Raw genomic sequence first — 24,364 nt, forward strand, 5'->3', positions numbered from 1 at the left:
ACAAATGAACACTGCCTCAAGTAGTTTTAATCCAGGGTTTTTCTTTGTTGCATTGTTTTATAAGCATCCAGTCAACTCAATTTGCGATAAATGTCACCTGCAACAGCTGAAGTATGATTGGACCTGGTGGATATTAAGATGACTGATGCTGTATTCATGTGGGGAAGGTTGACATGTACAATCTTCCGGATAGCCTTCAGGTTGAAAATACTTTGGCGGGCCCCGATTTTGCCAACTTTCTGAATACTATTGCAACCCTAGTGTGTACCCTATAATTCCCACATGAGTTGAATGCAGCATTGATGATTTAATGATATCATTGAGCCCGCCAGGTCCAACCCTCTGGCACAGAACCAGGAGGCGTGTGTCTTCATGGTTCATTTGTATTGCTAGTCTTCTTGCTGTTTCACAGAGGTTCAATTTAAATGTTTTCATATCAAAGTCCAGTCATATCATATGACTTTAAAATAACATATTGCCTCATTGACATTGTCGACAACAGACAAGTTGCAGTATCGCACATATACGAACACGAACAAAAATGGGTGTATTTTCATTTTGTTAAAACATTTTATTTGTGGGGTTTTGACTGGCACAGCTGTTAACGATCTTGATCTATGATGTGTCAAATCGATCAAGTTAAGTTTCTCTAACGATGGTTAGAGAGGATTTATTTTACTCATATCAAAGTATGGTAGCTTGTGTTTAGTTTTTGAAAACAGCCCTCATTAATGGAGATTGTATGGTAACAATACTAGAATAGACACTATTTATCTCCAACGTCATGATAGTTTCACTGGATTAGAATTGGTACTAGTGACCTGCAGAAAACAACATAGAAGGATATATAATCTAAAGCAATATTGCATCGATACCAATCAACAGCTATTAAATTCCATTGCAATTCTGACTTTCCATACTATGATATATTTTAACCAGCAATTAGAATCCTGAAGAACCTTTTTGTTTTGTCGGTGGATAGTTTATTCCCCCTTCACGCATCAGGTGAGATGAGCCTGGAGAAGATGACTGTTTAATTATAATGTAAAACTCAAAAACGGCTCTCTCAATGGGAGAGCAGACGTCACTCCAACCCCCACAACCAAACACACCTACCGTATCGGCCTCGAAACAAAATTAAGCGCTTTGTCAATAAGATATCGACACGTGTCAATACTTCTTACGTTTTGCCTTCTTTAAATGAACAAAAAAAAATTGGTTGATTATCATAGGAAAAAGGGAGGAGATACCTGAAGCCATGTAGGTCATTTAGATTGTTTTGGCTGTGTGACAAAAAGGGGGATACGACTTGAGGGATAATCTATTTCGCTGATAAGTGTGGTGGAAAAGAAGAGACTGTTCCCAGTCAGTGAGTGATGCGCACAATTACTGATGTTGGCACACACAGCGCCCGATAACCAGAATGTAACGTGGCTTGATGCGCATCACGCTCTCTGCCTCACCTACAGTATACTGTAGCTCTGCCCACACACACACACACACACACACACACACACACACACAGAGACTGTGGAGCAGTTTGCAGGATCGGGTGTGTTAAGAATTCTGCATTATGTGTTGTCTAAAGATGGCGGCGAGTATAGCTCGGTGAAAAACTAAAATCATAATAATGTCACAATATATTATATGTCCAAATACCTTGATATTGATATTGTGAAGATCAAAAAGAAAAATATCTCGCCATAATTTGCTAACATAGTCTAGTCTACTTTTGTTTATTTTGAAAGTATAATAGAGTGCGTACTGTAAGTGTTTAAAACCAAGGAAGCACTTGTCATATCAAGATATTATGATATCCAAAATCCTAGACGATATCCAATCTCATATCGATATATTGCCCAGCCCCGACGATGTGAGAGGAGAGATGAATAGCATATCTGGCCTCCACGTTGCATCGACAGTGTGCCGTTCACCCACCTGCCCACGCTCCCCCATCAACCCACACTCCCACAGCCTCCTTTCAAGTCATTCGTTTCCAGAATCTTCTCCGGGAGAAACTGTGCAGTGCTTATTTAGAAACAGATCTATTTTAATACACGACACAAACAAAAAGAAGAAAAAAAAAACGTTATTTAAAACATTTTTTATATTCTTTTATCGAGGAACAAAAAACAACAAAAAAGGGACAATAACTATCTGAGATTTTCTATTGTTTGCCAATTATGCATTCTTAAACTTGCAAATGTTCAATGTATCTTGTTTTGCCATGGGGACATGATTCAGACAGAGGGCAAGACAACACAAGGTTTTAGATGGAAGATGACATTTTGTCTGTTGGCTGTTGAAGTAGTGTTCTTTTCTTTGTCATTACTAAAGGGGACCGTCCAGTGGATACGTGTGTATAGGAAAAAAAGTGTTTGTCTTAAATATGCCAATGTAGTTTTTTTCTTCTTTACGATGCATTAAAAGTTGATCGATGGAAGTTGGTAAATGGTTAAAGAGTAGTCTCACTTTTTTGTACCAAGTTCTTATGAGGAAAAAAAGAATCATTAATAAACTAAATTCAAGAAAACAAATAACAGCCACGTTTGCTTGCAATGTGTTTCCATGTACAGTGGGAAGAGCTATACCGACAGTGTTTTTCGACAGCACATTGAGTTTTAGTCATAGTCCTTGTTAAGACAAAAACTTAATTTAGTTTTAGTCACATTTTTGACATCTGAAATGTAATAGTCTAGTTTGATCGACTAAATATAAGATTTAGTCAATTGATCTTGTCGACCAAGAAAAAGAATTGGCGGACTGTGATGCTGTCATAATGGAAGACTTTACGCTTGGTTGCATGCTGAAACTAGCCGATCCAAAAGCTCACAACACGTTGCAGCACCACGCGTTGTGAGCTTGTAGATCGACAAGCTTTCTGCCTTAGTTTTAGTCAATGAAATCAACAATGGCTACCAACGTAACGAAGGTGTTTCTTTCATGGGTCATTTGAACCGCACTGAAGGGATCATCCAAGCATTGATTATCTTCTTAGTGATTATTCCATTGATTAATCAATAATGAATTGATTCATTGAGTAATTAAAGACTCGAGAAGTGCTGCCCTTCGGGCAGATGCTTCTGAAAATCTATTCTTTTCTAAAAATGTATTATATTTTATAATCAATTAAACTGATTAGTTTGAACTGTAGCACCCCTACATTACACTGAAGATATGTTTGTTCTTACAAAGTCAGCATACTCTGGATAATGTATAGGCCCAGGGAAAGTAAATATATATTTTTGTCTATTATCTGTCCACCAGCATCTTCCATTAAGGCGTCATGTCTTGCTCCCCACCTCCTTTTTATCAGATTTTCATAATGATATTTCCATGGATACATTATAACTGTTAAAGCTGTGAATAAACTGTCAAGATGAACAAGTAGTGCAAGACTGGGTGGATATTTTAAGTGTGAGAGTATGCAGATTAAATCAACAGCTTTTTTTCTGTGAAATGCATCTTTACTAGTGTTCTGTTCCATTTGCAAACCAAATTAAACCTCCACCCCCACTTTTATATAAACATATGAAAAGGACAGCAAAGGAAGGAAACATAAAATACAGTGTATAGCCTACAGTAGGACCATGCAGTCAGCTAAAGCATGCACATGGTACTAGCCTCGGTTCACAAACTCCTGGGCTGAACAGTTGGCGGAAATAGTCCATCTACAAGCTTGTAACTGCCGTTTTTGGTGAAGAGATAATTAAGTATATGGGTTTTATAAGTGGTTAATGCCAAGTCTGATACTTGTAAACAATGGCTGCTTTTCAATGACTTTCATAGAGCGGCATGGTGTTTTGCGGCAAAGCATAAATTAGTCACTCGCATTGCAGCCCTTTACAGAGCCCCTCTACATTCAAAACAAGAGAATAGAAATCAATCAACACAACTTGCATGTTGTGAACGCAGTTAGTGTACCTACTGTATGCTTTAGGGCAGTGGTTTTCAAACCTTTTCATATCAAGCTCCATTATTTATCCCGCCACGGACACGGGTCACCATTTTGATGGGATTTAGCGTCGCAGACCCAAAGACTTCGAATACTTTGTTGTCGTTGGATAAGATTTTGTCCACAATTCCATGCTGTATTGATGTTAGTACTACAGACAGACACACAGACAGACAGACAGACAGACAGACGTCCGTGGACCACTGGTTGAAAAGCACTGCTGTAGGGCAATTTTTTTTACCAGATATCTCAATATCGATATCGTGACTATAACATTGTATTGCAATGAAAAATGAAAAATTACAGTACCCCGGCCACATCGCCATGGAAACACAAGTTCCATTGATGTTTGTACTACTCACGTTATGAGCCAGTGAAGAAGGCCTATTCATAGTCCAGTTTTCGGTGAAGAGGTGAGCACTTAGTAAAAACAGAGATGTGTTGTGTGAGCGGTGACCAACACGGCGTGATGTCATGTGGTCTTTACCGAAAACTGGACAATGAATAGGCCTTAAGGCCGACATATTTTGGCAGCTGTTCATGCAACAGTAATTGATCGGACATAACAAAAAATGGGGGAAAGAAAAGGTAAAAGTCTAGCTACAAATAATTTCACTGCCATACCGTTTTCAAGCTGGCCTTGGTTTTTACTCTGGAGCAAAGAGAAGAAAATGCTATAGCGTTAGTTTTTTAATTTAAACTATTGCGCTTCTTCTGCCAGAAGCACAGTAGGCTTTTTTGGCACAAAATATTTTGAAATGGGGGTCCGTGACCAAATACATGAAAACGTTTGAGAACCACTGTTCTACACCGTCAAATCCTCAGTGTTCATACATGCATACACATGCGTCCATATAAAGGATCCATTTAGACTAGTATACCCATACAGTAGGTGGTCCACGTTGAGAAACTACAGCTACAGTACACGAGTCTCCCGCCTCACGTCAGAGCGTGACGTTTGTCTCGCATAGCGGTGTTCTTTGTGGCATGGTGGGGCGTGCGTGGCGGTACCAATGCCCCGCGCTGTGCCCCGTTTCAGGGCAGCACCTGGCCGGGCGGGCAGCGGGACGCGAACACGGCGCCGTAGTGTTCCACCAGGACCTCGGTGAATATGTTGATGGGGGTCAGGGCGCTCAGCGACACCGAGCCCCGAGGGGGCCACAGCAGGTTGACCCCGAACACACACGCCAAGTTGGACGCGCTCATCTTGTTGCTGATGCTCTCCTGAGACACCTGCATGGGTGGAGGGTGGGGTGGGTGGGTGGGGTGGTTGAAAGTGAAGAATCAGGACACATGGGCCGACACAATTGCCGCTATAATAACCATGTTGTCAAAAAGGTCAAATGACGACCGGCCAAACCGATATATAATTATGACTGGCTCAAGTAGAGAGCCTGAGAGGATGAGAGTCCCAAAATGCACGCAATGTTAAAATTCTGAAAAGTAGCTTTTTTCTTTTTTAAAGGTCAGGGAAGGGCAGGCTGTGCGAGTAGAAAGTCAAGCGGCGGAAGAGGAAAGCAAGGCATGAGCTGTTTTTCAAGAGATATGAAGCAGCAGGACTCAAAGCAGATCTATGCAAACGTTTTCTTCCACTTGTTTATTTATTTCTCACTCGCCTGTACAAGTCTGAAGAAGGCCTTGTTGCGAGTAATTATGCACGATTCGCTCAGATTAAACAGTCACTTGTCAACGGTGACTAATGGGGCTCGCAAGGGATCACTGGCGAAGATTATACAGTCGCACCGGATTGATCTCCACTACAGGGTTCAAGCTGTATCGTACATTTACATCACATCAGTATTCCACAAACCGAGTGTAAGTGCAGCCAATCTGGGCATTTATCTCTGGAGAATAATGTGTTATGTAACCAGGATGCCACACAGCCCACGGGATTTCCCGTTAAAACTGCGACCGATTCTTTCAAGATGTTTAGGGTTTGGGACATGTAGTGCATCCATTACAGTTATGCAAAGAGGAAATGGGTGAAATGAAGAAAAAAGGTGAGAACGTTGTATGGAACATGTTGAAAGATTTTCATTTTACATGCTCATTTCTAGTTACTTTAAAGTATCTGCCTGAAAACCAAAAAAACATGATCAACTACAATTTTGTAGCGGCGATTCGCGAATATGATTCAACTACGAAAATGTGTTGAGCACGTCCAACATCCACAATGTGCATCTAAACCGAATGCCTTGGATCTACACAAATCTGTTTTCATCTCTGCTAATAGGATCTTTATGCATGCATGTCACAAGCATGCACTTTCAGCGATGTGTGGCCTTTCTGACACGGATAAGAGTTCTGTTAATAATTCAGTATGTTGCCGTCTTGCAGAAGGACTTTTTTGCATTTCTTTATTTTTAAAATAGAGGACAGACACCGTTCACAGCCCAAATCAAACCAGTCACCTTCCGATAACGGAAGTTTAATCAAATGAATCCCTAAAGCGACTCCGCCATTATTTCTCATGCACGGTATAGATGGATTAGTAGTCATGTAAGTTCAGCCAAAGTTTTGCTATGGTGCGTTAAATAAGAAACTGCCAAACTGGGTTAATATGCAGGGTGCCAAAAATGCCAGCAATCATAGGGATATCACAGGTTGGTCAGGCTACTACTTGGCCTCACTCCCCGAACCCACCTCACCCTCTGGTCCACAAGATTCGCTACAGTCACCACCAAGACACCCATGTACCACACCCAAAACACCACAGTTCAACAAACCGCTCCTATGCCACCAAAATGTGGCACAGTCATTAAGACATGCGAATCCCTTGACTCCTTCAAAACTGCTGTCAAAGGGCACCTACGGACGGCTGCAATTCGAAAATCCTGTGAATCCCCCACCCACACCTGTTCCCCCTCACTGTATAAGTTTATTTTCCCTTTTTACCTCCTATGATGATTTCCTTTTGACTATATAGTTGTGTATATTCGTACGGCAGTTAGCAGCAAGTTAGCCTGCACAGCTGTCAGCCTAGAGATAGTTCTGTCAGATGGTAGAGCTTCACTTATTGCCACTCGATTCCCTCATCACTCCAGACAGGTTTAGAGCACCTTGTGTTAGCATATCATTACAGACTGAGTACTGTTACTGTACCATGTGGAGGAAAGACACCAAGTACTTCAGGACCACGAAGTTGTGTTCCGGCAGGCTCTCCACAATCTGTTTACACGTCGCCACCCGAAGACTGCTCTCCACTCCTGAAAGACAAGCAATACTCCTTGTAAGGCAAGATAACAGTGGCCATTTGATTAATATTATTATTATTATTATTTTGTTTACAGCTCGGCTCTGCAAGAAGCTAGGCGTCTATGACAGGGGTCTGTGTATGTATCTCTAGGAGATTACTGGACAGTGCCAAAGTTTTATATACTTTCTGAAATATTTAACTTGGATGAATTTTATAATGGATGGAAGTCAATGGGGAATGTGTTTGATTGCAGTGAAAGCTTGCCCCAATGTTGAGTCATGTCATACTGATATCACAGGCTGGCTGGTCACATGAAATCTGAGATCCACATTGGAGAACAGTTTATGTGGATCCAATATCCACATATTTCCCTTAACCCAAGGAGGGGGATTATAAATTCATTCCGTGTGAAATCAGTTGTTGTGGTACCAATTTGTTTCCAGGGTTCTTACACATTTTTCTATTGTAAAATTGTGAGCTTGTGGACTGGGCCGTCCAGGCACCTATAGGCAGGTAATCCAGCCTGACGGCGTGTCGCGGGTTCGAGCCCGTCGGCCTTTGTCTTCTCCCCCCCCCCCCCCCCCCCCCATCTCTCTCCCCCTTTCCTGTCTAATTACTGTATCCTTTCAATAAAGGCAAAAACACCAAGGCGTGTCGCCCCATATACACACACACACACACACACACACACACACACACACACACACACACACACACACACACACACACACACACACACACACACACACACACACACACACACACACACACACACACACACACACACACACACACAATTGTGAGCTTGTAGATTGGCTATTATTATTTTTTTATTTTGAATGTCATTCCCAAAATAGGGACGGCATGTTGAAATTAGTTAACACCAAATCCAGGCAATGTTAGTGTTATGCAATTTTGACATGTAAACTTAAACTGTATAGTGTACAGTATAGTCTGTATACCTTCAATTCCTACACCGTAGGGGTCAACGGTATCGAGTTTAGGTGTTGCTGTGTAGGACCTACAGCAACATAAGTGACGTCCATGTACAATTCACCAGTGAACTATAGAAAAGAGAACCAAATCCACTAATGTTGCTTCATTGGCTATTTATAAAGTAAGACATGAAACATATTTGTCTGCACTGTTTAACAAATAAGTAAACTAACTGAAACAGACCTACTCAGTTCCTCTAATGGATTGAACAATATATATCATGTCGTTTTGTGAATCTCTTTTATAAATAAGAACCAGAAAAGGGGCAACAAAAAAATAATTGAACGTTCACGCCGTCCGTGAAGTCTTGTTTATTCACTGTGTCCATGGACATGACGATGAATCCAGGTACACAATTATGGTTTCCTTATGAAGAAAACATTTCCTAATAACTACAGTGCGTAACTAAGACATTTTCAAACAACCATTTGTCACAATGTTATTTGTGATGGTATACATCCTGTACTCTGTCTTATTTCCATAACAATCCAAACCTGGAAATGTCAAAAATCTAATTCCATACTTTTCCACTCATGCCTACTCTTAAAATATGATTAACACTTGAAAGTAAGGCTCATACATTCAGGGCAATTAGTAAAATCCTACTCAAGCTATAAACAAAATCACTGCCAAATATAATATATAGTGTTTTGGTCAGAGTACTTTATGTGTAGTTAAATGTTTTATTATGGGATTTCCATTAGGTACAACAGAAAGAACATATGACTTCTTTCTTTAAAGCCGTGAATCACATCCAAGGTTAGGTATGCATGTAATTTCACAATGTTATAGCCTGATAAAACCACATTATCTCAGCAATGGTTTGTGCATTTTGGCTATACAACAGATACTATTAGACAGTGGTAAAGCACGTCATCCACTCTTACAGAAAGAGTCGTCAAGTGCTATATTCTTAATGCAAACAGCACAAAGCGCAGAGTTGCTTTATTGGAAAGCCTGAGGAGGGGGAAAAAAACTACATTTCATTTCCTCTAAACATAGCAATAAGAGTTTATTTATTTTCATCAAAAGGCACTCTTGAAAGTGAATCCATCTTCAAGCACTGTCATTTGTAAGCCAACCGTCACCACAGCATGTGGCGTTGCATCCAATTGGTTGCGGTGGCAAGGTCAGGGACATGCTGCTCAGAGTGCGTGCCGGGTGTGAGAACAGTGTGGCTAAAGGGCAATTCCACGCACCTGCAATAACGTCCAAGCACAAGTCAAACAAGGTCACTTACTGCAGCTTTCGGGAGGCTATAAGGTGACAGAGCTGTGGCTATTTCTAAGATGCATGGCTTGTGTCCTGCAGGGCTTGTATTGTATTCCACTAGCCTGCCATCCTTGGCTCTTGCGCTCCCTGTACTCAGTCGATATAGCAGCCATTATTTGACTTTCTTTTAACGACATGTCGGTGTCAATTATAAGCAGCCGATGTGTCCAAAATGTTCAACCGGGGGCATGCCATTATTATAGCAAAGTGAACATTTTCCAAATATGTTTCAGAAATGGTACAAGGTTCAATGTGTCGCATTGCGCTTGCAGATGAGATTGTTGAATTTTCCATTTTTAAAATCAAATCTAAGTTTTTCTAATTGATCATTTATATGTTGTACTTTTTGACACACTATCGGTAATCGTGGGCTAGGAGGACATCGGGACCGATCTGAAAAATCGGACAATGGTCGGACTCTTAATATTCACCTCCACAGGTGGAGGACCAGGCTGTGGCTGAATAGTTCCATGTTCACTGATCTTCATTAGGTGTACCATACACTTCCCCTCTCTCCACACTGTGGCTGAACAGTTCCATGTTCACTGATCTTCATTAGGTGTACCATACACTTCCCCTTTCTCCACACTAATTATCCATCTGGACGGTGGACGCTGCACAAGGGAGAAGTCCGTCGTAATGCGATGATACATTTTTGGTACAATTGTCTGGTTTTCCATTATAAGTAATGACCCGTAGATGTCTGACCGTGGCGTGGAACCATGCTCATTCGGCGCAAGAACATCCATAAGCCTGGGAAATGAGTCCAAGAGCCAGACTTAATGTCCCCATGGATCAGAACCAGCTGAGAAGAAGATGCTAAGACTGTCCTGATGTGCTTTTCTACATCACTTAAGAGCTTTGTGTTTTGTGATGTCTTTGATCCGACTCTTTATTATCACAGTGATTTCACCCACAGTTTTTTAAGTCTGACAAAACCTTTGAAACTTGGTGTGTTGAGTAATAATCAGCTCTATTTATCACTGGTGTCTCTCATCACTCTCACATCACTCTGTGGTTGTTCTTCTGTACCATGTTTATTGTTCTTGTATTGTATTGTATTGTATTGTATTGTATTTGGATAGTTTTATCAACCTTTTTTAATAGCCTGCTCAGGGACTACAGATGGAAATGAGCTTATGGCTAACTCTGGCCCATTTACATGGATGTGAAAACTGACGTGTTGATTAATGAGCATTGTCCCTTACGGGTCCGTGGTATTCTACGCTCAACCACTAGATGGGGCTGTGGCGAGGAAGGAGTTAATATGCAAATAATGTAAAAGTAGTGACAGAGCCCATGTTGTGGTAGTATTAGTAGTAAGGTACAGTTGTGGACGGCACGTGGGATAAATCTACCGCCAACTATATCTGCCAGACATAGTAGCCGAACCCCTTCCATCCACCAGCCAAGTAGCCAGTAGTCACTTTGAGTGGCCACGTATATGTATATGTCGGACATTACTATTCCGGTGCCGTGTCATTAGTCAGAAGGTTCATTGTTCCGAAATTACTATCCCTATCTCTAACCATAACCTAAACCTAACCGCAAGCACGGGAGCAGTGCATGTTCGGACTAACAGGACTTCGGATCTATGGGTAGTTCCCACACTATTCCTACTCCTAACCCTAACCTAAACCTACGGTTAACCGTCAGACTCCATCGCGGTCTAAAACATTACATTATCTGCAAAAAAGGTTGTTTGCAGTTGGCACAGAAATAGTGCCGCGAGCGGGATTCGATACCAGGAGGTGTGGGTTGGGAGTCTAATGATTAGCGAAGCAAGCCGCTGAGGCTGGTGCTGAGATGGGGCATTCGGTCTGTATTAGAATATAACAACGCCCCTACCCCCCGCCCAGCAGGGGTAGGGGATTTCTCCATTGTGCTCCAGACCTCCAGTAGCAGTACTTACGGACTATCTCCAGCACATGGTGGTACACGGCGAAGGTGAGCAGCGGTTCAGACAGCTCCCTGAGGAAGGTCTTCAGAATGACAGCGGCCACGTGGACGTCACCGTACTGCTCGAAGCTCACCGGCTTCCCTGCAATGGCAACATGAAACACACTCTGTTAATGACATACGGCATATAGCAACCTAAAACACTAATATAAGTTGTTGTCTCCCAAACGGACCCAAGACCAGTGAAAATAGCCGATCCACCAGTTCACAAAGCGTGCATTGTAGATCTGCTATTTTCACTACTTCTTAAACTTTTTTTTAAATGTATTATTATTTATGGAATTGTTATTGTATTCATGCAATTCTCTAAAATCTCTTTGGAGGAAAAATAAATTGAAGAGAAAAAAAAAAGACTGTACTCGCAACCCATGAAAGTGTGTCAGTGTTTGGGAAACACTAACCTAGAGTCTCTATTCTGGGGGCGAAATTTGGTGAAAAAAGACCATCTACAATCACCTAATTTGAAAAAGATGTAGAGGGGCAAAAGGAGGGGGCCTAGTATAGACCGCTGGTGGTCTCTGGCCAATTACGGAGTTTGTATATGGGGTTTATGTGGTTAATCTACTGCATACTGTAATTGTAACTTTAGTTCCCAGAAGCTGGCATGGTTGCTTTTATGTTCCGGTTCATTTTCCCATAGTTTCCTTTGATTGGCTCAACAGCAGATTTTGAGCCGGTAACACTGCACCTGCATATGAGTTTCCACTTCAAATATGCTGTCGAACCAGACAGTTATGCACACAGTCTACTCTATTCCACCAGTTAGGACCACATAATAGTTTAGCAGTAATAATATAATAGGCTAAACAGTAAATTAGCAATGAAAATGAACGGAAATGTAGAACATTACAAATGATGATCAAATAACTAGACTTGAGGGCTTTCAAAATGACTGCAACATCACAGAACTCTTTTATCATCAAATCATGCCCTAATAAAAGGACATACTGTATGGAACTGTGCAATAGAGTCTTTGTTTAGACCGTCATTTCTAAATGCTTCACTGGCTTTGTAGCATTCTCTACCTATCGCACCACATGCCATAATTACAAGTGGTGGGAAAATGTTTTAAAGGACTATTACAAATCCATCAAAGTCCATTAGATTTAAGACAAAGTGATGATGAAATGATGAAAAACTGATAGGCAGGGTGTGGGAAGAAAAAAAGCTTGAAATGAAATATTGACTGTTAAGGGCTTGAAATAATGTATTGTGTGCAATGTTGCGCGCCAAATATAGCTGATCTACAAGTTTGCTCGAAATATTCCCAGCGGTCCAGAGCTCAACAAAGATTGAGAACCGCTGCTCTACCCTATTGAAAGAAATATTGAAAATGAGCCCATTGATTTCTACGTTTTCCGCGAGTTGTCAATTGTGCCCCGAGGCAGGAATAAAAGCACAGTGGATTCGACATGGGAACAGGACGACCGGCTACGTGATCTCTGCAAGTGTGAGTGGAAGTCTAATGAAGTGGAAAGCCGACTGAAACAGACACCGCCTAACTCAGTCAGCAGGGGTTGTGTGTGAGACAGCAGGGGCGGGAGGGGGATTTGGGGGGGGGGTTATGTCTGATGGCATCTGTGTCGCTGGACACAGAGCTTTATTGATCCTCGGTTTCCTGGTAGAGGGAGATAAAATAAAATAAAAGCCCTGCTACCGGCTGAGGGAGACCCCGCTCGCTCACCCAGGTTATAGAGTTTCTGGATGTCCTTGATAAGCTGGACACGTGCCGACCTCCGGAAAATGCCCTCTGTTTTCAGCCCTGGGAGGGGAGGGGAGGGGAGGGAGCAGAGAGCAGATGTGATAGGAAAGGAAGAAAGGAGAAAACTTAACTAGACTTAAATAAGACTTTTTACAAAATTGACAAGAAGTTGGAAAAGGAAATTTATGACAAGTCAAACAAGAAAATCAGGCAAACGGATACTGTATGTTCTCCATTAGGAGTTGGACTGCAAAATATTGGTTCTCAAACATTTTCTATTTTGACTCCCAAATTTTGACCCATGAAAATTTGTCACAATTTCAATATTTTTCCAATTGTTTCAAAAATAGTATAAGATAGGTGTAAAAAGAATAGTAAAAAGAATAGTATAAGATACTGTAGGTGTAAAGTGTTTAAACTGTGTGTAAAGTGTTTAAGAATTCAACACTCACCTTTTTCTTTGAGATAGGCCACCGTTTGAGATATCACCAGTGGTATAATCGCTCCCTTGTTCTTCTCACAAAGGCTGTCGAGACAACATTACATTTTAGCCCAAAGGAATGCCAGAACCTCATGATTTAGGCCACATTTACACAGCAACGGTATCTAAAGAAAACAGCAATATGCAAAATCAGATGTGCCTTCCGTTTAGACGGCAACGCCGTCATCGGGAGTTTGAAAACACAACAAAGTGGAACCACCTTCCAGAGTGTAAATCTTTGGAAACTCTGCCTGGCGTCTCCATGTAAACATGAAATACAAAGGAATCCGCTAAACATGTGATGTCATGGCTCTGTTTGCGTCAGTTGAGACATGGCCAAAGCATTTCCGGGGGTCCCCAGCCCAAAACGTTGAAAACCCCTGCCCTAACGCAAAGACTTTGCACAAACTGGGCAAAATGTTGTTTTTCTGACATGGCACACTGCTTGAGCTAGGCAATAGTGATTAGAGACTAGATATCGCCTGGGATTTTGGATATCGTACTACAATATCGTGATATGGACATATGGCATAAATGTAGACTTTTCCCAGCTTTCATTCCTAAACAGTGGAAATGGCTGATAGATTTGGTTGACATTTTTCACAGTGAATAAAAGCATCAACCTGTATGCATGAGGCAATATTGATAGTTTGATGAGAAATATTCTCATTTTTATTTCGGATCATTTCGCCTACTTGTCATGCACGGTGTGCAAGGACCATAACCACTCAAAACTTAACCTTATACTTGGTTGACTGGAGTCCCTCAGGGCTCTATACTAGTACATTTTCTGTTTCCGTTCTACATTTAATATCTTCGCTGAAAATAGCCAGATCTCTTGTAGATCTGCCGTTTCCCCTAGAATACAGATGCTGGGGTTTAAGTGGTTAAAGGATCCTATCCTACATACTACAACATGATCCAATCGACCTCAGATCTTTAACAAAAAGGGGAGGAAAAAAAGGCAGGGCAGACAAATGCCAATAAATACTTGTGAACGCCAGACCCCTCCCTCCCACACAGTATAATCTGCTCAGTGACTCTGCCCGGCAACACTCGCTCCGTCGGCCTCCACCCACTGAAGACGTGTAAACCCAGGGCTCCAAGTGGTGGTTTTAATCAGTGGTGTAAATTAACTACAGTACATTTACTTAAGTACTGTACTTTGAGAATGTTTTTATTTAGTTGGTAGTTAATTGCCTGTACCCTCGTCGGACGGACTATGCATTGTGTCTTAAGTGTGTCACGAGGTGGAGTGATACTTACTACAGCAGGCTCACACCAAACTGCTGGGTGGGCAGTGGGGGGCGTGGAGGGGGGGACTTCACTGGAGGAAGTGGACCGCTTTTCTGGGTTGCCCGAAGCCTCTCGTCATGTCTGCGGAGCACAGACACAGGGTGTACACACAGGGTTAAACATCCTTACATCTCATATTGTTTGGCACATTGTCACCATCGGGCATAAACCTTGTATTTATATAGGATTTAAAAGGATTTTGCTTGTAAATTAAAATTACCTATTCATCATACACAAGTGTCGTGCTAATGTAGCGCAAATAGCCAATCTTCAAGCTCACAATGTGTCAAATTGCCTGTACAGCAGATGTGCTGTTTCTGCCGTTTTCTTTTCTCTCTTTTTAAGTGAAAGTGTTCTGCCTGTGGTTTTCATATTGAATCAATATAAAGTATTAACAAGAACTTGTGACTAAATAATAACTACATTGGATGCATTATGGAACACCAGATATATAATTAAAATGGCCACAAACAGAGTTCAGTGTGAAAATTGTCCATATTCATCAGCGTTTCACAGCAAGAAGCCCGCAGAAGCCAGCTTTAGAGCAAATTTCAATAAAATAGACAGACAGCCGAGCCCTCCAAAGGCTGGAATTTTTCCATGGTATTAGGTTACCTTTTGTAGTCTTGGATGGCAAAAGCTATTAAGCTACCATATGTTTACACTGCTTGTCAGCATACAGTATAATCAGATGCTTCTCTACCTGCTTATGATCTGCAAACGCAAGTACAGTACACAAATGCAGAACGGTTTTACCTGTTCAGTAAAAACTATAAAGTGGACTCGGTATCGAATCTGGTTCAAGTACAGAGGAATTAAACTTAATTTAAGTACATCTCACTTAATCATTCACAATCCTTTGACCAGTATTAACCACGTAAAAGCTAGTTACATTGTTGACCGGGGTTCCCCATGGGGGTCTTATCCCTGTCCCACTTCCTTTTCCCTCTACACCATTGCCGGAAACAGCTGCAGTACAAGCTCACAACGCGTCACAATAGAACTTTTGCAAGTGGTAGAGTAAGTACCTGATTACATCGGAAGGGATGATGAGTTGTTCATAGTTGAGGTGGTCTCTGAGTTCAGCCAGGTAGTTCACATAGGTTACCTTCTTGCCAAACTTGTGACTGCGAGGAAAACGATTACAATGTGTACATGAAAGAAAGACATGTCCCTCAACATTGATCCAAAAAATACAAAGACCAAAACATTTACTTTAAATATTTATATGGTGTATAATCTGTATGCCTGTCCATTGAAATATATATTTTTAGATACATTTCTCATTAAAAGATAATATTATAAATGTATAATAATACAAATAAATAAAATAAATCCTTTATGGTGTAGTTTGTACCTTATGAACGGTTTGAATATGTTCCAGAGAATTCTGATGAAGTTGGTTGGGTGGACCACATAGAGAGCTTTGAGGTTCTTCTTATATCTACAGGACAAAGACGTGCACATGGTCAGGTGTATAACAATGTCAAGAAATGACATCTATGCACAGTTAGCAAGTTGAGGACATCGTATATTTATAGATTTACCTTTTAGAATTCAGAACCATTTTGTCAAATACATAATAATAATAATAGTGAATTGCATGTTTATAGCGCTTTTCAAAGTGCTCAAAGCGCTTTTCATACATTGAGAGGTGAAGCGGCGAACAGTCGACGCCAGCGTCCTCACTTCCCACACCAATGGTGGCAAGCTCACACCGACCAACTCATTGGAGGCAATATAGGGTTCAGTGTCTTGCCCAAGGACACTTCGACATGTGGACAGGAGGAGCCGGGATTCAAACCACCGACCAAGGGATCATTGGACGACCTGCTCTACCTCCTGAGCCACAGCCGGGCGGCTGTGGCTCAAATCTAAGGTAAATGTGCTTTACAATATGCATTCACACACACACACATTCACAAACCGATGGCGGAGGAAACCATGCAAGGCATCAACCTGCTCATCGGGGGCACTTAGGGGTTCAGTGTCTTGCTCAAGGACACTTCGGGACAGGATTGGATATGACATTGGCAAGTATAAGTAGAAAGAGGAGGGGACAGGCATAATCTATGTGCCATAGCATGCACCACATGACGCACTGGGATGCATTGTGACTGACCAGAAACCTACTCTGTGCTCTTGTCCACCTGCTCTCACTGACTGCCTGATGAATGACAAAACGCTGACCAGACCTAGAAAGTGACGTATCCTTGAACGCTGGGATGAATCATGAAGGTCATAATATATGAACGCTTGACTGGCTGAAATTACTAGTCATATTATTTAGTTTTACATGAAGAAAACACGATTCAAATTTCATAAATAATACAATAGTATAGTGTTAATCACGACATGACAGATGCTAGAAAAGGTTAAAAATATCCAGTAAATTCCAGGATGCTCTAACTGAATCCTGCAGAATTTGCACTATAAGTTGACCCACATTTATACATTTCCAAACAGAACAAATTTGCCAAAAAGAAAAAAGAAAGTTAATCGCTCTCAAAGCAACCAAAGGCATGGCTCCCCCATATCTCACAAGTATGATCGTACGGTTCGTACCCTACAAACCCTCCCGCGCACTCAAATCAGCCAAGGCAGGGAAGCTGGAGGTACCGTCACTAAAAACGCCGGGACAACGCTCTACACGTCCCGTAATAGTAAACCTGAGTGAACGTGTGTTAGGTTTAGCATGCAGTAATTCAGAGATGTAGATTGGAGCCAGTCCGTGTAATGCTTTGTATGTTATTAAGAGAATTTTGAAATTGATCCTGGATTTGACGGGCAACCAATGGAGTGTAGCAAGTACGGGAGTAATATGAGATCTGCGGGGTGTGTTTGTTAGGATCCTGGCAGCTGTATTCTGTACTAGTTGAAGTTTATGGATTGAGGAGGAGCTGAGGGTAGTGTAGAGTCCATTGCAATAGTCGAGGCGGGAGGAGATGAAGGCATATTACGGAGGTGAAAGAAACAGGACTGGGTGACCTTCTTGACATGGGATTCTAGGTTCATGCGGTTATCAAAGAGGACACCCAGATTTCTGGCGGACTCATTTATATTAGAGGCCAGAGGGCCTAGGGAGAGCCGAACGGCGTTGGAGATGCTTTCAGGGCCTATGATTAAGATTTCTGTTTTATTTGAATTGAGCTGAAGGAAGTTTAGGGCCATCCAATTATTGATTGCTGTAATATAAGTCGCTCTGGATCAAGAGCGTCTCGTCTGCTAAATGCCTAAATTGTAATTGTCTCTCATGTGTTAGAGTGGATCGACCATAGCTGTGCAACAGTTCATCAAACTAAATACTTAATGTAATCAATAGTTGCAGTTCTAATAATAAAAGTTGGAGTGAAGCGACTAACTTTCTGTCAAACTCGTTGTAGGCTTCCCGCAGCCAGCGGAGAGATGGCTTGTTGCCGCTGCAGAGGCCGTAGTGGAAGTACACCACAGTGTAGTCCATCTCCACGTACTGATCTAGGGTGTACTTCAGATACCTGTGGGGATGCAAGGGGAAAAGAGCAGTCAGCCTGTGTCGATTGATTTCGTAGGTTAAAATGACGACGGAAAGATTTCGTCGACTACCTTTTTTCACGGACTAAATAAAAAACTAAGCTATGATGACAAAGACTAAATATATTGTTGACAAATTTGTCAACAACTAGAGTAAAATGTTAGGGAGGGACTAGTGGAGAAGAGATCCAGTAGAACTAAAAGACAAGTATGTTTTATGTTTGGTTGCGCTCTAGCGCTGCCATTGAAAATACCCGAACTACAAGCTCACAACACGTTGCAACACTCTAAGCTGTGAGCTTGTAGATCTGCTAATTTCAGCATGCAACCAAGTATAAATCGGGCATTAAAACGAGATCAAGGACAAAATCACCTGCAGCTTTTGACAAAAATCGTATGGTATTGAGTAAACTATAAAAAGTCAGATGACTAAAATATGAGCAAATGGACACCATGCGAACTTAGATTCAGAGTTATGGAGCATTGAAAATCCTACTTTGAACAGAGGTAAATGGAGGGGGGGTGCAAAGATCCTGGTGCCGGGGGTGACGGAGGCTTTGCCTAGCCAATGTTAAAAGCTGATTTTCAGCTAAACCGCTTCATATATGGTGTAAACATGTTGATGGACCTCACTTTGATAACCATTGCAATGATATGTGTGCAATACTGTACTGTATGTATGATTGAATTTGTGTGCATCCGAAATTTAAATGAAGGACAAATTTATATAGATTTAGCAAGATATAGGAATCGTTGAATGGAACCTTTAAAGGAACCGGAATCGTTTAAATTCTAAAAGGATCCCAACCTCACCCACATCAAGACGTCGAGTGGAGATTGCTTATCGTAGCACACCAACTATTATATTATAATTAATTATTTTTATTGCAGGGTATACGCCTACATGAAAATATGATAAGAGCAATCTTTTAGACCCAGTCAATGTTTACATACTAGTGTACTACTGTATGTTTCTGTACATAACACTGATTCTATACAGATAGATATCAGAGCACACTTACTCCAGGAAACGTTGATGGTTTAGCTGGTGCGATGGAGGCATGCAGCAGCTACTGAAGATGATCAGCTTCCTGCCGTAATTGTCATCCCCTGGAGAGAACACAGACCACGCAGGCAGGAAAACATCAGAGAAGCGAGACCACCTAATCTCTCCCCCCCCCCCCACACACACACACACACACACACCCTTTCCTCCTTCTCCCTAAGCTCCCAAGTTGACAAGCCTGCTACGGTTTATCTCTGAGGAGCCAGCAGTGTGAACTTTGCTTCCCAGCACTTGTCTAACGCTATAACATTTTCTCTGGTTGCTATCGGGGGCCGTCTTTTAGTGCACCTGCAGGGTGGCAAAAGAAGTTGTTTCATGTGGGAAAAAGAGAGAGAAGAAACGGGGACCATATAATCAGAATACATTATCAAATCATTTGTGATGCAAATAGATGCTGTGTGTTTGGCGATAAGAACTTTCAATGCAAGGTTCTGCCGGGGCAGCTTCATTCAACAATGGTCCCCCACTAATGCAGCCAAATGACTTACATGGATTCTGGTGGGGGGGCCAACATAGATACATGTACGGTAGCACCAGTCTTGCCTTTCCTGTTGTTTTGTGGGTGGAATGAATCATTTCTTCCCAGCGTAAAAAAAAAAAAGTTAATGGAATGCACTCTGCATGTACTGTACCTGAGGCCAGGATTTTTAAATAGGTTTCTTCTTTGAATGAATGCTGTTCGCAAGATTTCCCATGTAGGTTTTGCGGAACCAGGGGATTTATGAGGGGAAATAAGCAATATACTAGAATAGTACAAAAGTAGTAAAGGTACAGAGCAGGCCGCAGTCAACTAGTTTAGCGTTGAAGTGGTTAACCCATTAACAGCGGGAAGTATCGGTGTCATTTTAAATTTGCGTTGGCTATTCAAAAACAGCCTTTTTGCAACGCCTCACACTTGTACATCTGCTATTTTGGGAAGAAAGAAAATTGCGATAATGAGGATTCAGGAACTCCCGACTTAGAACTTTTTATTTATTTATCATCATTTATTCTATTTTATAGTATCGGCCTCAGGTCTTAACCCATTTAGGCCCGACGTCGATATTTAAAATATCATGACAGTTTTCTGAAATACCAATATTACTACTCAATATTTCATGTCAAGGACCCCAAAAATTATATGCAATAGGCCGCCGACCCCCACTTGAAAATATGTTATTCCAGGGAATTCCAGAAGCAAAGATTTTAGTTAAAAAGGTTCACTCTGAAAGAATGTATATATATATTCAAAGATTTGAGGCACATTTTCACGATTTAAAAAGAAATAGCAGATCTACAAGCTCGTAGCTTGTAGATGTGTCCAGAATGGGTTAATGGATCAATCTTTCAAAATAACATTTAGATTAGTTTTTTAATCAATAATAATAATAATAATAACAGTAGTGACCTGTGACCTGGATGATGCCGTGCCGGGCCACATCGTAGTAGGGGTGTGTGGTGTCTACCGTCGACCTGGCTTTAGGCAGCGGAGGACGGGTTGGCAGTGGCGTCGGTACATCTAGGCCCTCCAGACGATCCAGCTCCTCTTCCTCCTTCTGCAGCTCTGAGAAACGGTGAGCACATTTCAGTGGTGGAAAACTAAAAACTAAAACTACGACGAAAAACTAGACTAAAATGTTTGGAAGGGACTAGTGGACAAGAGATCTACTATAAGTCCTTTTACACTTGGTTGCATACTGAAAATAGCAGATCTACAAGGTCACAACGCGTCGCACTGGGATTGGTATTCAATTGATTCGTTTTGTACTAGATCAATCAAATGCATGGGGGAAGGGGGGTCATTTAACAAATGCATACACTAAACTCTAAACTAAGCAACAAAAAAAACTTATTTTTGGGAGCAGGTGTGTCTGAACGAATCTATATCTAAACTATGTACCACAAAGCCCCTGGGTGTTAAGCTATATATTCACCTTGAAGATGCTATCTGTAATAGGTTATAGAACAGGATGCTGCTTTTTGTTCCCGAGTTTATGCCCTCATCCGATATCGTTTCATCCTTAAAAAATAAAATACAAAAAATAAAATAAAATATTACCCCCTCCCCAAACAAAAAACAGTAGTCCAAAACATTGGCTGGAAACTTTCAGTGTATAATCTATGGCTGTGATCTTGTGTTTATTCTGCAGCGGTTCGGGAAACAATCTATAAATACAGTGTGTGACCGATAGCACAGGAGGGGAAATGCCCAGAGGGCAGGCCTGTTTAGATTGGCTGGACGATGGACAATGCTCAAATTCACTGTACTGCTACTTTGCCAAGGAAAGCAGCCATATTTGTCTGGACAGATTACACATGATGGAGGGATTCCTGGAGGAAGGGACTCCTTTATTGCCGTAAAACAGCACTATTGTACGCACGCACGCATCTCTCCGTAAACCGGGGCTCCAGACAAACATTTTTCACCAACGTCCCGGAAACATCCCAAAATACAATTTGAACTGTCCCAATGTGACATGTATACATTCCCGGGAAAAATATAATAATTTAAAAAAGCACCACTCAAATTACGAAATTAAGAACTGTATTCCTATTGCAATACAATACATGCAGTACATTATTTGTTTGGCTTCATGTTTCTTCTGTAGCTAGAGAAAATACACTAATTTAGTCAAAATGCTCCCAGATGAAAAGATATAATCCGAAAACTATATACACATTTTACTCGTTATATAGCATATGTCTGATGTGAAGGAATGCCAATGAATCTTTATAGCCTACATGTTGGCTTCAACCAGCATGTGTTTAAAATACAAGTCACAGAGACAGACTCATTCACAGTCATATCACGGAGTACCTTCCTGGAAATAAGAAAGAATATTGCCGCATGCGAATCATTTTAATACCATTTAAGATTGCACTGTGCAGAGGTTGGCGGAGCAAGGATGTCCACGCTACTTGTCACGTCTTAAATTGTCAGTGACTCACACATCGTCACACATTACTTTTACATTTTCTCAAATGACCTGTCCTGCGTCACTGTAAATCAATTGCGAATGTGATTTTAAAACTCGGGAGGACGGGTTTGATTGTTTTGTTTGGCACATGCGATGGCCTGAGGCGAGGACAAGCACACAGCCTGGGGAAGGGAGGGCGTGTGGTGTTGTGGCCTGTGGGGTGTGTGAGTATGAGGCTCTGGAAAGCAGAACATTAACTTGCAGCGGACTATTAACAATACAATACAAATATAGAATTTGTGTCTGAATTTGAGGGAGCTAGCTCCCGTGTCTGTTTTATGCAGCGCCGCTAGTCTCATGCTGCCCGTAGGTGTGTGCGGTATGCACGTTTTCAGTGCAAAAACTCTTATCGTCCCAAAACCGTCCAAAATTAGATTAATTTAAGTCCCAATTAGATATTTTATAAGCCCCGGGACGTCGGGACCCCGTAAAGCGATGCGGCACGGCACAATAGAACGGTGGCGTATCGGAGCGTCAGGCGAGGCGTGAACGCGCGTCGGACGCCGCCGGTGTGCGATAAGTTCATTGAAAATAACGGAGGCGGCAGTTTTGACGTGCGGCGTTCACAGATGGTGTGCGAGGCCCTTTATTCTCGAGCCCTGATGTAAGCCATCCCACAGCAGCTAGGGCTGTCACAATTATGACATTTTACATGCCGATTAATTGTCAAATAAATTGCGATTAACAATGTTTTGAAACAAAATATGGGTCAAAACATTGTTGATTGGGGGTCTAGGACAGGGATTCCCAAACTGTGGTGCATGCCATGCGTACCCTGTGGGTGCCATACAGTATACATGTATGCCATATTCAGGTTCATATACAGTATATGTGGATATATAGGAAATGTTTCATACCGTATATAGCTTATGTCCACATATATACGTACCGGTATGTCCACATTTACATACATGTCACATAATAAACATATGTTGCATATAAAAGATATGTTCATCTATTTCCTTTCTGTGTGTGTGTGCGTGTGTGTGTGTGTGTGTGTGTGTGTGTGTGTGTGTGTGTGTGGGGGGTCAGCTAGTTCGGGAGGTAACAGGGAGTGCACGGCCGAAGAGGATAATGAGTGTGTGGTGTCTGGGTAACGGGCTTGGCTGGGTGACCTGGATGACCGTAGATCTCTTGGCACAGTGAGTGGGCATCGACTCAGTCAGAACCCAAAGGAAAGAATGTGAGACGAGCCCTGCCCAGTTCAGCTAATTAACAAGGCGCGGTTACAAGGCTCTCCAGCTCAGGGCAAAACATCTTATCTAGTAAATCACATGTCTTGACTCACATGACTTGCTTTCCCTACATAATTCCCCCACCCCCTACTTTTTGTTTGTGTACCTTAGTTTCTATTTTGTGTAGTTAAGTGTAGTTTATATTTCTAAAAAATAAAAACGTTTTTTATTATGTTGCTCTGTAAAGCGACTTTAAGTACCTTGAAAAGCGCCATCTAAATTGTATTATTATTATTATTATTAATATTATGTCCTTGTCCTTTATCTCACCGTTTCCCAAACAGTGGGTCGCGACCCATTTCTGTGTCTCGAATAAATATTCCCCTTCCCCCCCCCCCCATTTCCTAAAAACATAATATAATTTAAAAATATAAAAAAACAAAATCACCCAAATGTTTCCAATTTTTTTCATGAATAAAATAATTTCCATAAATAAATTAAGTAATTTAAGAAGTAGTGAAAATAGCAGATAGTTTGTGCAGCGTTGAGAGCTTGTAGATCTGCTATTTTCACTAGTTCGGGCAAACGTCAAATTTCTATGTTTTGAGCTGAAAGGTTTGGGAACCACTGCGAGTTTGCAACCTCGCCCTAACTACAATTAGCAACAGAGATGCCACAGTGTGGCACGGAACAGAATGCATCATTATGTTACAGGGAGAAGTTAGCAACTTGTTCTCCTGAGTGATGCACTCCCTCTCTGGTTCAGGGCCAATGTTCATGGCTTTGAATGTTTGATACA

The 24,364-nt window shown here is 41.5% G+C and overlaps 1 protein-coding gene across 1 annotated transcript in view; it reads right to left on the reverse strand.

Annotated features, from left to right (window-relative positions):
• Nucleotides 1–587: 587 nt before the first annotated feature.
• The window catches only part of LOC308310774 (rho GTPase-activating protein 8-like), a 28,528-nt gene continuing 4,751 nt past the window's right edge, over nt 588–24,364 (reverse strand). Inside the window, exons 3-13 of the mRNA XM_080757188.1 lie at nt 20,821–20,976; nt 19,390–19,477; nt 18,220–18,351; nt 16,215–16,301; nt 15,886–15,984; nt 14,828–14,938; nt 13,533–13,606; nt 13,063–13,140; nt 11,332–11,460; nt 7,058–7,161; nt 588–5,188 (exon numbers count right to left, since the gene is read on the reverse strand). Of these exons, the coding sequence (XP_080613314.1) occupies nt 4,991–5,188; nt 7,058–7,161; nt 11,332–11,460; nt 13,063–13,140; nt 13,533–13,606; nt 14,828–14,938; nt 15,886–15,984; nt 16,215–16,301; nt 18,220–18,351; nt 19,390–19,477; nt 20,821–20,976 (1,256 nt within the window). The 3' untranslated portion in view covers nt 588–4,990. The remainder of the gene's footprint in view (nt 5,189–7,057; nt 7,162–11,331; nt 11,461–13,062; nt 13,141–13,532; nt 13,607–14,827; nt 14,939–15,885; nt 15,985–16,214; nt 16,302–18,219; nt 18,352–19,389; nt 19,478–20,820; nt 20,977–24,364) is intronic.

The sequence above is a fragment of the Protomyctophum bolini genome (genome assembly GCF_963924005.1).
Source record: "Protomyctophum bolini genome assembly, chromosome: 23".
NCBI lineage: Eukaryota > Metazoa > Chordata > Actinopteri > Myctophiformes > Myctophidae > Protomyctophum > Protomyctophum bolini.